At 45.5% G+C, this 13,371-nt stretch overlaps 1 protein-coding gene across 3 annotated transcripts in view; it reads left to right on the top strand.

Moving 5' to 3' along the window:
- Cfap43 (cilia and flagella associated protein 43) overlaps window positions 1-13,371 on the top strand; it is a 90,709-nt gene that overhangs the window by 40,023 nt on the left and 37,315 nt on the right. For all 3 annotated transcript variants that reach the window (XM_023567298.2, XM_063244661.1, XM_063244660.1), the window contains 6 exons: window positions 426-575; window positions 2,407-2,537; window positions 4,401-4,542; window positions 6,540-6,638; window positions 7,310-7,387; window positions 11,992-12,117. In XM_023567298.2, the coding sequence (XP_023423066.1) occupies window positions 426-575; window positions 2,407-2,537; window positions 4,401-4,542; window positions 6,540-6,638; window positions 7,310-7,387; window positions 11,992-12,117 (726 nt within the window). The remainder of the gene's footprint in view (window positions 1-425; window positions 576-2,406; window positions 2,538-4,400; window positions 4,543-6,539; window positions 6,639-7,309; window positions 7,388-11,991; window positions 12,118-13,371) is intronic.

The raw sequence follows: 13,371 nt of genomic DNA, 5'->3' as shown, positions 1-13,371 counted from the left end.
CAATGAAACTGGAAGGAGAGAGGAGTGGTTCAGGGCAAGGGAGCTTTTAGAAGAGCTGAGTGGAGGATCTGGACTTTGAAGACAGGTCAGATTTAAACAAAGATAACGCGTGTGATCTGGAGGTGGTGTGGATACTGGGGGATGGGCAGGACTGGGGGTGGGTGAAGAAGAGCTTTCTAGAAAGGTGAGGGACAGACACATAATAAGCATACTGATTATTGACTTGTACATGAGGATATATGGACTTGTAAAAACAAGTCCATATATGACTTGTAAAAACAAAGGTTGTGTAGGTTGGGACCTTGAATGGCTTGTTAACAAATACAGAAGATTCTCTCTGAACGGACCACACAGTGTACAGCTGTAAACTCAGTGGCTGCGCACCTGATGGCTGCTCTAATGTGGTCCTTTTTTTTGATTGGCAGGGTCACAACGATGTTGTCATTCTTAAACCATACCAAAAGGTACAAAGCAAACAGTACGGGCCTGGAACGCTCCATCTGTCTTCACATGGACTGTGGCTCATAACAGTAGCTAAATGTGGAATCCTGTGTATCCGAGACATTTACACTTTGGTAAATTCCTTTTTTAAAAAAGGGGTGGGATGTGTATGTTGGTTTCAGATGAGGAACAGAAACCCTTAAATGATGAATCCGAGTTTGTTCTAATCAGCTCAACTTTTTTGTCATCATGGCCAGTATCAAGGACTGACATTTTGTGGGTGCTTTTGAGCTTTGGGTGGGCTTTCCAGTGGAAGAAGCTCTGAGCAGTAAAAATGAGATCTCCTGGTATACAGTGCTGGGCAGGACACCCTACAGGAGCTCCCTCCCACCCAGGCTCTCAACCACTTTTGTGTCCTGGACCCCCATTGAGCATCACTGAATTCAGTTGGTCAGAGGACGCTTTAAAAAGCCAGGAAGCTCTCTCCCTAGAGGGCATAGGGCCAAGAGCTCTGCTCACTTGCTCCCAGCTGGCCTGCGGGGCCTGATCCCTCGAGGGAGGCTGGCACTGCCCAAAGGGCCAGTGTCCTCCATCACTACAGCCTCCGGGCACCCCCAGTGCCACCATCTTTCCCGTTTCCACTGTCCTCAGACTTCAGAGAAGGTGAAAATAGCTGCTTCTCCCCCAGAGGAAGGGGATCTTTTCCTAGTGTGGTCAATGACTCTTCCATATTTCCCAGACCCCCCTGGGGGTCTAGTCACCCACAGAGAATTCCCCTAGTCCACAGAGAGCCTGGCTCTGGGCTGGATGCACCCCAGCTCTTTTGCTGGTCTCTTACAGAAAGCATGTTTGGGCAAAAGTGAAATCATTAAGTGGGAGAAATCTCGAGTTCCATAGAGATTATTTTAAAGTGAGGAATTAAAAAAAAATAAAGTGAGCAGTTTGCAAGCTGTGGTACTGCCTGCTACTCAAATAAGCTGTAATGAGCAGTGCAGCTCGCAGGGGCCCACCATGGCCAGGGTCGGAGTAGTGAGTGAGCCTCTGACATGCACCTGGTGCCGAGCACCTCCTCTATGAGGCTACTTTTGGTAGCGCTGTTTGTAAAACCACCCCCGTGTGCAGGAACAGAGAAATGTGTTATGATACAAAACCAGCACACAAGTGAAATATGGAATATTATACAGCTCTGATAGAGAATGAGGAAACCTTTATGTAATGATGTGGAAAGATCACCAAGATACACTGGTTGTTAAGGAGAAATATAGATTTCCACCTTATATAAGAAGTGCATGTAAGCATGGAAACTCTGAAGCGTATCAATGGTCCACTGATGTACTCACATGAGGTACTAGAGCATGGAGATGGAGAGGAGAGGTTGTGGCACTCTCGAATTTTGAGTGGTTTGGACATTTGCCTATCCATACAGTTCACTCAAGCTCATGCTTGAGAACGAGTGTGACACAGAACTCACATCTTTGTCATTAGTCAAGACTGTTGCCCTGCATTCCAGCTGGGGCTGAGGATTTTTTTTGTTTGTCTGACTGGTTTGGTTGCTGTCCCCTGGGATGTGCCCTTTGCCTCCTTCCCAGCACCCATCCCCCTCCCACATCACACCCAGGAACCTCCCTGCTTCTTGAGGGCACCAGAAGTTGCCCTCTGCTTTCACTCAAGGCCCCTGCCCTAACTCCACAGCTCCCCACCAGCCCGCCTGCTTCTGTGTCCGACTTGGGGTTAACAAGCCCTCTCCATGCTGTACAAAGTAGTGAGAGAACAAACCAACCTGGTGAGTGGGCTGGAAGTGGGATTTCCCACTGCATATTCCCCAGAGCCACTTCCACACCAAACCACTGAAGCGCCGTGGGCACATAGAAAAGATTTGCCCACAAGCAAACATGCCACCTGCTAGAAAACCCATGTGCAGAGTCGCATTTGTGACTTCTCCACTTTGTCCCCAAACTTCTTCAGGAAACCTTTGCTCGGTGCCGGAGTCACTCCCACCAGGGGCGTGGGATTCAGTCGGTGAGAATTTCAGCAGATGGACAAAGCATTCTGGTAAACGGGAAAGACGACAGCACCCTGGTCTTCCTCAGGTGGAAGTACGTGCATGCGGCGCATCATAAGCAGCCCCAGGCTATGGTGTCTAGATTTTTATTATTCCTTTAGCACAGCAAGGTAGATGTACCAGCAGGCGGCTGCTGTGGAAAAGATAGGGTGCTGGACTCCCACAGTCCCAGATGAGGGGCCACACCACCCCAGAGGGGCCACATGGGAAGCTGCAGGTGGGACAGATGGCTGGGGAATGGAAAATGTGGCAAGAGGCAAGATTCCCAAAGAAGAATTTGGCACACTTAAGGATGGGTTAGGCTGAAAAATATCAGCAGGTTCCAGACCTAGAGGCTAGGACTTGGCCCTGGGGCGTAAGAGCCCTCCAGGTGGCTAGACTTTTTTTCATTTTTGTCGGTACCAGGGATCGAACTCAGGACTGCCTGCTTGCAAGGCAGGCACTTATGCCGCTGAGCTAAATCCCCAGCCCCCAGGTGGCTGGACTGAAAGATCACGCCCGGATGAGTTGTTACTGTCTCCAGGACCTGCCTAGCTCGGGAAGGGGTGACCCTCCAGCCCCACTCCCAAGACCTTACATTTCAAAGCCTCAAAGTAAAGTACGTAGTAGAGAAAGGATAGACAGTGTAGCAGTCCAGGATTCCACAGCACCTGCCGGAAGACAGGGAATGAGGACGGTCTTGAACATTAGGTAACTGGAAGTGCTTCTGTTTATCCCTCGGAAACCTGATGTATGTAGGCATGTATGCACATGTGTATGTATGCACGCATGCACATAAGTAGGCATGTATGTGTGTACATGCGTGACTGCGCATGTATGTGGACATGCATACATTTGCTTACTAGTAAGCTATTGCTTAAATGATATTAATTTGTTTAGGTAAAATTAAAATACTAAATGTATCGGTGCTACCCAAGCATATTGATGATGTCCAGCAGGTGTCAGTGTGCAGATTACACCAACCAGACAGCCTGGACTCTCCATGTAGTGCCTAGTTTTATCTGCTGATGGACACCAGTGTGTGATTTATTTCAGCAAAAAGTATTTCCCAATATCTCCTGTGATTACAATGGTGATAAAATAGAGCTTTCTTGATAACGTTGTGAGAAATATCATGGAATGTTTGTATCATAACAATTTCGGTGGCCATTTATTCCACAGGCTCATTTGAGAACTGTACCCCCACGTCCATTTTATACATGGAATCTTAAATAAACTCAACCTTGTGTCTTATTATTAAAGAATCCTAACACATCCTTTTTAATCCATGAGCAGACAGCATCTCAGGCCACCATAAACAGGTACAGGAGGGAGAGCTATATTTCGAGAAATAAGGACACCATTAGTAATCACCTGAATTCTGATTCAAACGAAGGTTGGGTTGGAAACCTTGATCCAGGATTTATGAACCTGTGACCTTAGGCACATGGCGAGCCCTCTCAGTTACTGCAGCTCCTGAGAGTCTGTTAGAAACACAGATTCTTAGGCCCCATCCTGACTCTTTGCATCACAAGGGGTGCAAGTATGACTCTTCCCAGCCCTCCCAGTGTGAAGTGTGGGAGGCTCTAGGCGCCTTGCTGTGCCATTTGGAAATGACCCTGCTGCCCCAAGTGAGTGTGAGGGCTGAGTGTGGCATGCATGAGATGGTGCAGTGCATGTGCAGGTAGTGCCTGGTGCACTCTGGCCATGCAGGGGGAATGCACCCCACAGAGACAAAGAGGCTTGTGTCCTGGAGCCCAGGGAAGTGTTCTTCTGTAGAAAGTGGAGTTCTAATAACTGCAGGGCTCTGTGGAAAACTGTGCATCTATTTCTTCTCATAAAAAACGATAGTGCTAACTGTGATTTTTTTTTAAATTGTGACTTTGTAACTTATGTGTTTTGTTTTTTATTAATATAGGAAGCTTGGAGGAAATTTAGCCAGTGAAATTACTGAATATTGCCAGCAACTCCTAACATCTCTGAACAGCAGCATGGAGGAGGAGAACGACTGCCTAAGTGCAATGAGAATTTCAGAGTCAGAGCCCGAAGCTGAGAACACAGTTGAGTTTTGACTGCTTTGCTTGCTCTTGGGGAAGGGGCTGTAAATCAGAAAGCTTCTATTTTGTTTAAGCACCTACTAACTAGTATCTCTCCTTATTCAGGGACTGCATGATTTTTAAATAGAACACAAACTACACCTGAATGTTCAGTCTATCTCCAAATGGTCACAAATATTATAGCTAATTTAAACTATAGTGCCAGATCAGGATTTAGCTTGGAATGTTTTCTACCAGTACTGGTGCTGGGTTGAAATGATTCCGCTATACTCTCATAACACCTGTTATTTAGGAAGTCTCTGGCTAGAGAACAAGATTCATTCATTCTATCAACAAATACTCCCTGAGCTCCTGCTGACAAAGTGTTAGGCCTGTAGGGACAGGGTCCTGAATGTCTTTGCATTCTAACTGGAGGCTGGTCATATGCAGAGAGATGGATAAAAATAAGCGAATGAGTCCTATTTGGTGAACAAAATAGGTTCATGTAACAGTGTTTGCCTGAGTAGTGTCTCCAAGGAGAAAGCACCCAAGCTGAAATCTTAATTAAACGGTGCCACCAGGTAAGAAGAGAGGGGCTGGAGGGCAGGAACTCAGGGCAGTGCAGCAGAGCTTGGTGTGTGATGGGTGAGTACCCACAAAATCTGGCTGTTGGAGTGACTGAGTGAGAAGGCAGTGGAAATGAGGTCCTTGAAGTGGGAAGAGACCTGGTAAGAAAGAGCTGTGTAAATCAGGTCAAAGTCTGGATTTCACTTTGTACATTATAAGAATCTTTTGAAGTATTCTGAACAGAGGATTAGTAAGATCTTGGTTACATTTTTGTAATGACAACTTGCTGTTATATGAATAATGATTCCTGGAGGGATAAGGCATGGAGGCAGGAAGATTGCTCAACAGGCTGTATCAGATGGTGGGGTAGAGAGTGCTAGGGAGGGCAAAGTGGTGCACACAGCTCAAGGGTTGAGGGAGGAGTCGCTAGAACTCGGCAATGGACCTGGACTTGGAGGTAGAGGAAAAGGAAAGAGTCAAGGGAAGCTCCTAGATTCCCTTCCTGAACAACCATGTAGAAGACCAGGCCATTCAAGAAGTGGGGTCAATGGCAGAGGCGCAAGCAGCTGTGGGAGAGAGGAGGGAGTCTGAAATTAGTAATGCCCTGGACTCAAAAAGCCAATTTGATACCAGGAGGAGATGTTGCTTGGCCCTTTGGATTGATGACACTTGACATCAGAGGGGAGGGAGATCTAGACATACCGGAGAATCATAGCATATGGAGAGAATCTGGAGTCATCAGACTAGTTAAGGTCACGATGAAAGAATGTTGAGAAGAGAAGAGACAAGGAGAGACCAGCGTGGAGAAAGCAGCACCTCTGGGGAGCTGAGGAAGGAAGGAAGGAAGCAGGGGGAAGGAAGCAGCGAGGTCACAGGAGAACCAGAGGGTGTGACATCCCAGACTCCTCCATGACATTCTGCTGCAGGGAAGAGCATAACAATGGTGTGGTATGGACACTGATGTGTTGGTCATCCAGGAGCCCAAATATGTTTGGGTGCCTTTGGGGGAAGATCCAGGAGAGGGAGAGACATGGAGCTCCCTGGGGAAAAGTAGACAGACTGCAAGGAGGAAGGTTAAGATCCTAAGCACAGATGGCAGGGCGGCCTTGCTAGGTGGGCACGTGTGTGTGACCTAAGCACTGTATGGCCTGCACGGTCCTTTCTGCTTTCTCGGTGACTGCCCAAGATATTTGCAAAGTGTGGCAGTTAAACACGATGTTGCTGTGGTGCTATTTCAGGAATACTTTGTACTACTGGTCTTTGGAACCTTTTTATTCCTGTAATACGGACAGACCAGTCGGAATTCAGCGAAGAAAATACTGCATCTTGAGCAAGCAGATATCTGGTATCTTAAAAATGCAGCAGATACAAAGGGGTGCAGTGTAGTTCTATGAACTAAGGTGGGAGAGGACTTGATGAATTTTTAATTTAAAAAATGTCCATCTTCTTTTAAGATGTTTCAGAGAAAGCTAAGCACTGACTCATCACAAGAGGAACTGGTTGTCATTGAGATCAAGGAGGAAATTCCCTGGATACAACAGAAAAATCAAGAGGTATTTATCAGCCGTGGGCTAGGTTTGAAATGATGTTCTCTGATGTGCCAAATAGATAAAGATCCTGCGGAAACCCAGTGGACAGTTAGAAGGCTAAGTGAGACACGCCTGGCCAGGCACTGTTATCCGAGGAGTGTGACTTTCCTTTACTGAAAGCCAGTAGACGTCCGCCCTGCAGGCTGGGATTGTAGGGTAGAGAGATGAGCTTTAGGGCCAGTATTTAGGCTGCTGCAAAATCCCACAAAAACGCCCAGGTGAGTCACAGCGCTGCGGTGCCCTGCGATCAACTGGAAGCAGAGTGTCAGCAGGAGCAGAAGGGATGCCATGGCTTCAGAGCTCTCCAGGGTGAGCTCTGCACCGGGCGGCAGCAGTGTGGGTCAGTTCAGCCCACTGTGCCACCACAACTGAGTTCCCAGTCAAAGAATATGTTTTCTTTTGTCAATGACTCCTCATTTAATTTGTCACAATTACCTTCTTTGCACTGGCCGAATAATTGACACGGGTCACAGGTTGCTTCAGCGGTCACTGAGGTGGTATAGATTTCTTACTCTCTGTGTTATTACTCTTGTTAACTTTTTCAGAGCAGGACTAGTGCGTTCTACCTCAGTGTTTGTCCTCTCTCTCCCTGGCGTTTCTCGTGCTTTGTTAAATGACGCACTTGCTCCTTTCAGGCCATTGAGAAAGAAGTTAGGCAGTTTTCTCAGAAGAGGAAAGCGGTAAGAAGCGGCATCAAGGCCCTGGCCAAAACCGTAAGTGTCCGGCCTCTGACGCTGGTGCGTTTGGTCTCAGCCTGAAATGACATTTTGAACTTTATCTTGTTCAACAGCCTGAGGAGTTGCACCCCTTTTCTCTCTGTCTGTATCTGGGGTTTCCGGGGTACTGTGTATGACAAGGTCGAATGAACCATGTCACTCTCCATCGAGACAATGGCTTTTTTCTCTGTCTTTCCCAACCACCCTGCCTCATACAGTATTTTAACAATTAGTTTTATCAAAGTTATACCTTTACGTTTTATAAATATCAGTACTAGTTTTAGAGAGACTAGCTGTCCGACTAAAGACTCACCCCTCTAAACCAGGCTTTTTGTGTCTCAGAGAAATTCCTTCCAGGTTCTTGGTATCCTGAAAAAAGAATTGGACAAGACTCATGAAAAAGATGTCAAGAATTTAGATTTATTGAAGGCAGAAAAGGAGTACACGCTACAGTGTGAGTGTGGCCAGTGGAAATGGTCACAGCAGCCACAAAGATGACAGTAGGAGTCTCTTCTATGACTTGTCCCTAGATTGTTTCTCCTCCATGCAAACGGCATTTAGAACCATTGTCTTATCAGAACCTCAACTGGCCTGATGTCAGATTTAAACTGTCCTATCAAAGGCCTGCTTGGTTTTATGTCAGATATAAGTGGAGAATTGAATATAGCACTTTCTGATTGGTCTAGCCAGTTCTAGCACAGGGTCTGGGAATTTGCATAATCATCCTGATTCTGTGTTCTGGGTCTCTGTGCTTGACAGGCCACGTCCACTTACTCAACCAGTTTGCCTCTGTAATCTGCTACCTCACTGCCACCTTCCTCTCCTAAAAGAAGCCAATGCCCAACTGGCACAACTCATAGCCCTTATCAGAGCCAGAGCTCAGTAAAGGCCAGAAAGTCAGTATTCACACGACTCAGAATGTGCTTTCTTGGTGTGCTGTGTGCTCACACTGCTATAAAAAAGTCCTGTCTACAACTAAATCCCTTTCTAAATACCCCAAAACACCAAAGGCTAAGGCCTTTGTCTAGTTCCCACCTAAGGTAGCAGTTACAAACTATGAAAGATACCAGAAACTAAACCAACAAACAACAGATGAGGCCACACACAAAGTCAGCTGGACCACCTAGTGACCGCTGTTTGAGGGAGCCTTTTCTCCAGCGCTCACCCAGAGAGCTTGATTTTGATAAAAACAGCAAAACAAAAAACCAGAGGGACACCAAGTCTAGTAATTCCAGGGCCGGGGCCAAATGGACTGTACTGCAGAAATATCAACTCCTCCCTTCCTGGTGGTTTCGACAGAGAATAAATTCTGCTGGTCTCTACAGCCAGCCAATGACACAAAATCATTAAATCCCTTTACAAGGCTTTCCACTTAGAAAATACTTACTAAACGGCTCAGAGATAATTTATAAATAAGCGACTCTTTTGTAAGACTCAACCAGTGAGCAAGCCTGTAGAATCTGTCAAAAAACAACCCTCACAATAAAAATATACCCTCCTTCCATAGTGAAATAAAGCAAGAAATTCTCAAGTAAAGGGAGTCTCACCTACATGCTTGCTACCACTGAGTGGGCCAAAAGTAGTCCAGGTTCTTATGTGTAACAAGGAAAGAGTTGCTGAACACAGACTGTGTGGCATGTAGGAATTCTGTGCGGATGTTCCAGAATCATGTAATGAACGGGCCATGCCTTCTTCCCCAGCTAGTTTTGCTAAGCCCTAATCTCCTGCGTCAGTCTTACAGCTATTTTTCTTGGAGTTAGTGATTGTCTTTGTTTTAGATTTCACCTTTCTACATATCTATTACCTACTCAAAATCTCCAAATGATAGAACTATTTTTTCAATACAATTATATTCTTCGGGTAGCCTGTCTATCAACGATTCTGTTTTGGCGTTTGTTTGTTTGAGGCAGGGTCTCACTGTACAGTTCAGGCTGGCCTTGAGTTCCCTTTATAGCCCAGGCTGGCTCCAACTCACAGCGATCCTCCTGCCTCAGCCTCTCAAGGGCTACGATTACAGGTGTGTACCACCATGCCTGGCTCAGTTATTTTGTTTCATTTCTAGTTTTTGTGGCCTCCCTTGTAGAGCTTTCCATCCTCCACCTCCAGTCCAAAGACCTTGCTGTCTATGCTGATACACGGTGCTTTCCTAGCACCTGCCTTTGTCCATTTTCCTGGGCATCCTTTCACCTGGCCCTCTGATTTCTTTTGTTTTCTTGGCCTGCCTTTTCCAGCTGCTCCCTTAACAAGACTGCTGTAGCAGCCTGTGTTTCAGACAGCGCTGTACTTCTGGGAGGCCTTTCAGATAGATATCCTGCACTGTGAGCCCAACCTGCCCTGGAAAGCCGAGCAAGCTGCGTACACAGAGGCGTTTCTTAAAAATGCCTTCATCCTGGTCTCACCTTCCTTTGATGGTTTGCCCAAGAATACAATGATTCCCCCTTAGAATTTTATTTTATTTTATTTTTATTTTCAAAAGCAAAAAGAATAAAAATGATGATACAGAATCTCAAAAAAGATATTACATTACCAATGGTTATTATATTCCACATCGTCTGATTGATTTTCCATGCCCATATCTTATAATCTGAGTGACAATGAAATGACATTTAAGGTAACAATCCCCTCAGTATTTGAAAGCTTAGCCCATTGTCTTCTGGCTCACAGTGTCTGCTTTAGCGAAACTAGCCTCTTTCCGATTTCCAGTTTTTTGCAGGTAGCCAGATTTTTTATCTCTGGAAACTCACAGGCTGTCTCTGTCTCTTTGTCTCTATCTCTCTCTTTTCTCTGATGTTTGGAAGTTTTGTGGTTGTGCTTCTCAATATGTCTGATGGCTTCTCTTGGGTAGCTGTGAAATTGCACTCCCACCTTTCCCCTGCGCCCTGAGCCCCAGGAGCTGATCTTCAGGACAGCAGCAATAGATACTGTTGCTTGGGGAGCAGCAAGGAGTGTGGCGGGTGCAGGAGATCAGAGGGCAGGAGACTCTCGACAAGCTCCTTCTCCCAGCTGCCTCCCCATGGGCCCAAGCTGGCAGTGGCCTGTCCTCCTCCCCTGCACCCCTACCCAGGTTCTGGCCACTACTCTCCCCTCCCCCCTTCAGACCAAGGAGCCAGGCAGGACAACTTTAGCGAGCCTCACTGGTTCACCTTACTGTACCTCTCTTCAGTTTTCCCCTTTGAGTGTGTACTTTGTGTCCTACCGGACCCTAGATTTTTGCCTCATCCATGTGTTAGACATCGGATAGCCCTCAAAATAGGAAAACTGTCTTTCAGTTCAAGACAATGTTCTTAAATTCTGCCTTGGTAATTTCCCGCCCCTTTGTTTTATTTCCAGATTGCCAGTCAGACTCAGCACCTCCCCAGCCTCTGTGCAGACTCTGTGTTTGCTCTCCTGGGAGTTCTCTGGCCAGTTTTGCTACAGAGTTGCTTGTCTTTTCTTCTAGATTATGAGAGTTCTTGATTTTTCTTGTAAATTTACATTTATTTATGATAATTAGGGTTAGCCACTCTGTGGTAATAAACTCAAACACCCCTGGCATTGGGGTGCAAAGCCCGTTTCCTTCTTGCTGGGCACTAGGCAGTGTTTGGTGGGCTTCTCCTTCCTGCCATCCTCGGCACCTGGGGTGCTAAAAAGTGGCTGCATCCCTCCCAAGTGGTGAGGGATGAAGCAGCCTGCAGGTGCTCCTGGGCTGCTCTGGGGGTGGTCTTCACTGTTGGGTAACTGCATAAAATTACTATTTTAGCTAGTTTAACCTGCAAATGTTTTCTATAAAAAATATGGTTCAACCTGCAAAAATATTGGTCTTTTCACCTTCTCCAATGTGCATTTTTGAGTGCAAAATCTTAGAATTACATAGGCGTATTGATCATTTTTTGTATAGCTTTTTGCTTTCTGTGTCTGACTTTAAAAACTCTTCCCAAAATTGGGTGCAGTGATGCCCACCACTAGTCCCAGTTATTCGAGTGACTGAGGCAAGGAGATTCCTTGAGCCCTGGAGTCTGAGATCAGCCTAGGAAATATAGCAAGGCCCTGTCTCAGGAACAAAACAAAACAGCCTTCCACAGTCCCACATATTTTCCTCTGCTTCTCATTTAATAACACTAGTAATTTGTTTTTGCCAGTGACATGAGACATAGATCTAACCTGACTGTTTGCAGGGCTTTCTAATTGAACAGGCCCCTTGTCAGTTCCTGGATTCCTAGGAATCCAAGATTGAGTGTGTATCTTTTCCTGAGCTAATACTAAACTTTTAAATCATTACAACTTTATGTTTTTAGTCTCTTGAGAATAATTCTCCCTTTGCTCTCATTTTTCGAAAACATTTTGGCTTTTTAAACCACATTTACTTTTCCATTTGAATTTTAAAGTCAGCTCGAGGCGAGCTAACATATTTCTGTTAATTTTAATTATATCAATGAGTTTAAAATTTTAAAGATCAAATCTTAAAAGTTCAAAAAGCACAATAATCCTATAATATGATTCTTTATCCAGTAGTACATTTAGATAAACAGTCTATTTTTCATTTATTACTATCTGAAGTCTCAGAAAATCATTTAGATTTTAGCTCTTTGCTTGTTGTCATCCTTTCTTATTTCAAAATTTAGGTCATGACTATGATGGAAGAGAATGGAAAAATGGATGACATCGCAAAGTTAGACCAGCAGGAATTTTGCCTGGATCTTGAGGAGCTAGAACGGCTTCAAGATCAAAGTGGAGAAGAGGTGGCGAAAGTAAGGGACTATCTCATTTCAGCAAAGACCTAAGAAACCCAGTGAAGAGAAAGGGTCTGCCTGTGTTAGCTTCCCTCACAGCAGAACAATGCTGGCAGGGGTGTGACGAGCACAGCTGGCTTTCAGCATATATGGGCAGGACGCCAGTCCCTGGGAAGCTGGTGGCCCCACCAGTCAGGGATCCCGGCCCCTTAGAGACTGCACTGTGACCAGGCCCTGGCCAGGATCTGAACAATATCGAAGCAGCCAGAGTCTGGTCATGAGCGCCTGGGCACGGCGCTGGGCACTGGGTCTCGAGGAGCTGACCCAAGGGGAGCACAGTGGAGAATGGAGGGCTGAGCAGGCCGGGCCCGGTCAGTGCTGATGACTGATATCCAGGACAGGTGTGTCTGCCTTTAGCTTAAAGGGTCAGAAGCAAGAAAAACAAAATGCAAGTTAAAGTTATTTGATCAGAAAATAAAATCCATAAATCTGTTTTAAAATAATGGGAGCATTTTAACCACTTACCAGTCTAATCATTTAAATACAGGAAAACCAAACCTTGCATATTTTTTCATTAATTTTATAAGACAACATAACAGGAAATACAAAAACGGCAATGTTATCTAATTTATTCAATACAAGAATCGACTAGTTAAAATGGCACAGCCCAAGTGACACTCAGGGTAAACTGTTAGTGGTTAGAACCTGGGAGATACTATTCTTAGCTAGTTTCCCAAGTATCCAACCAACAAAGTGAAACATAAAAATTTTCTGGAGAGGATCCTAAGAACCAAGGATTACCGCGTTTCACTTTAAGGCCAGGTCTTTGGGCAAACCGTTAAACTGAGAATACTTAATTATTTACACATTGTGATAGAAGCAAATAAACTAATGGAAGTAATGTATGTTTCCAAACTGAAAAAGGTAAACTACCTGACCCCTTGGAGTAGCAGGGGAACGAGTACCAGGGCTCTAACTCACAACTGCGCACTTGCACGGCAGGCGCTTATGCTGCTGAGCTAAATCCCCAGCCAGAGCGGGGACTCTTTTGTATCGTGGACATGACAAATAGGCAGATTAAGTGCAGCAAAGTTGCCCAGATAAAAGTCACAAAGGAGCTCCTCAGATATGGGTTGACAAAAAGTAAGCCGGCATTTAGATATTTGGTAGTTTCACATAAAAACATGGATGTCAAACTTCTCTGACAAAGCTGGAAAAGCCAGGTGTGGGGGCACACAGCTGTAATCCCAGCATTTGGGAGGCTGAGGCAGG

Source organism: Cavia porcellus, unplaced genomic scaffold (genome assembly GCF_034190915.1).
Source record: "Cavia porcellus strain 051 isolate PalLab524CR breed Dunkin Hartley unplaced genomic scaffold, mCavPor4.1 scaffold_2, whole genome shotgun sequence".
NCBI classification, from domain to species: Eukaryota; Metazoa; Chordata; class Mammalia; order Rodentia; family Caviidae; genus Cavia; species Cavia porcellus.
This window is presented reverse-complemented; position numbering and strand designations above follow the sequence as displayed.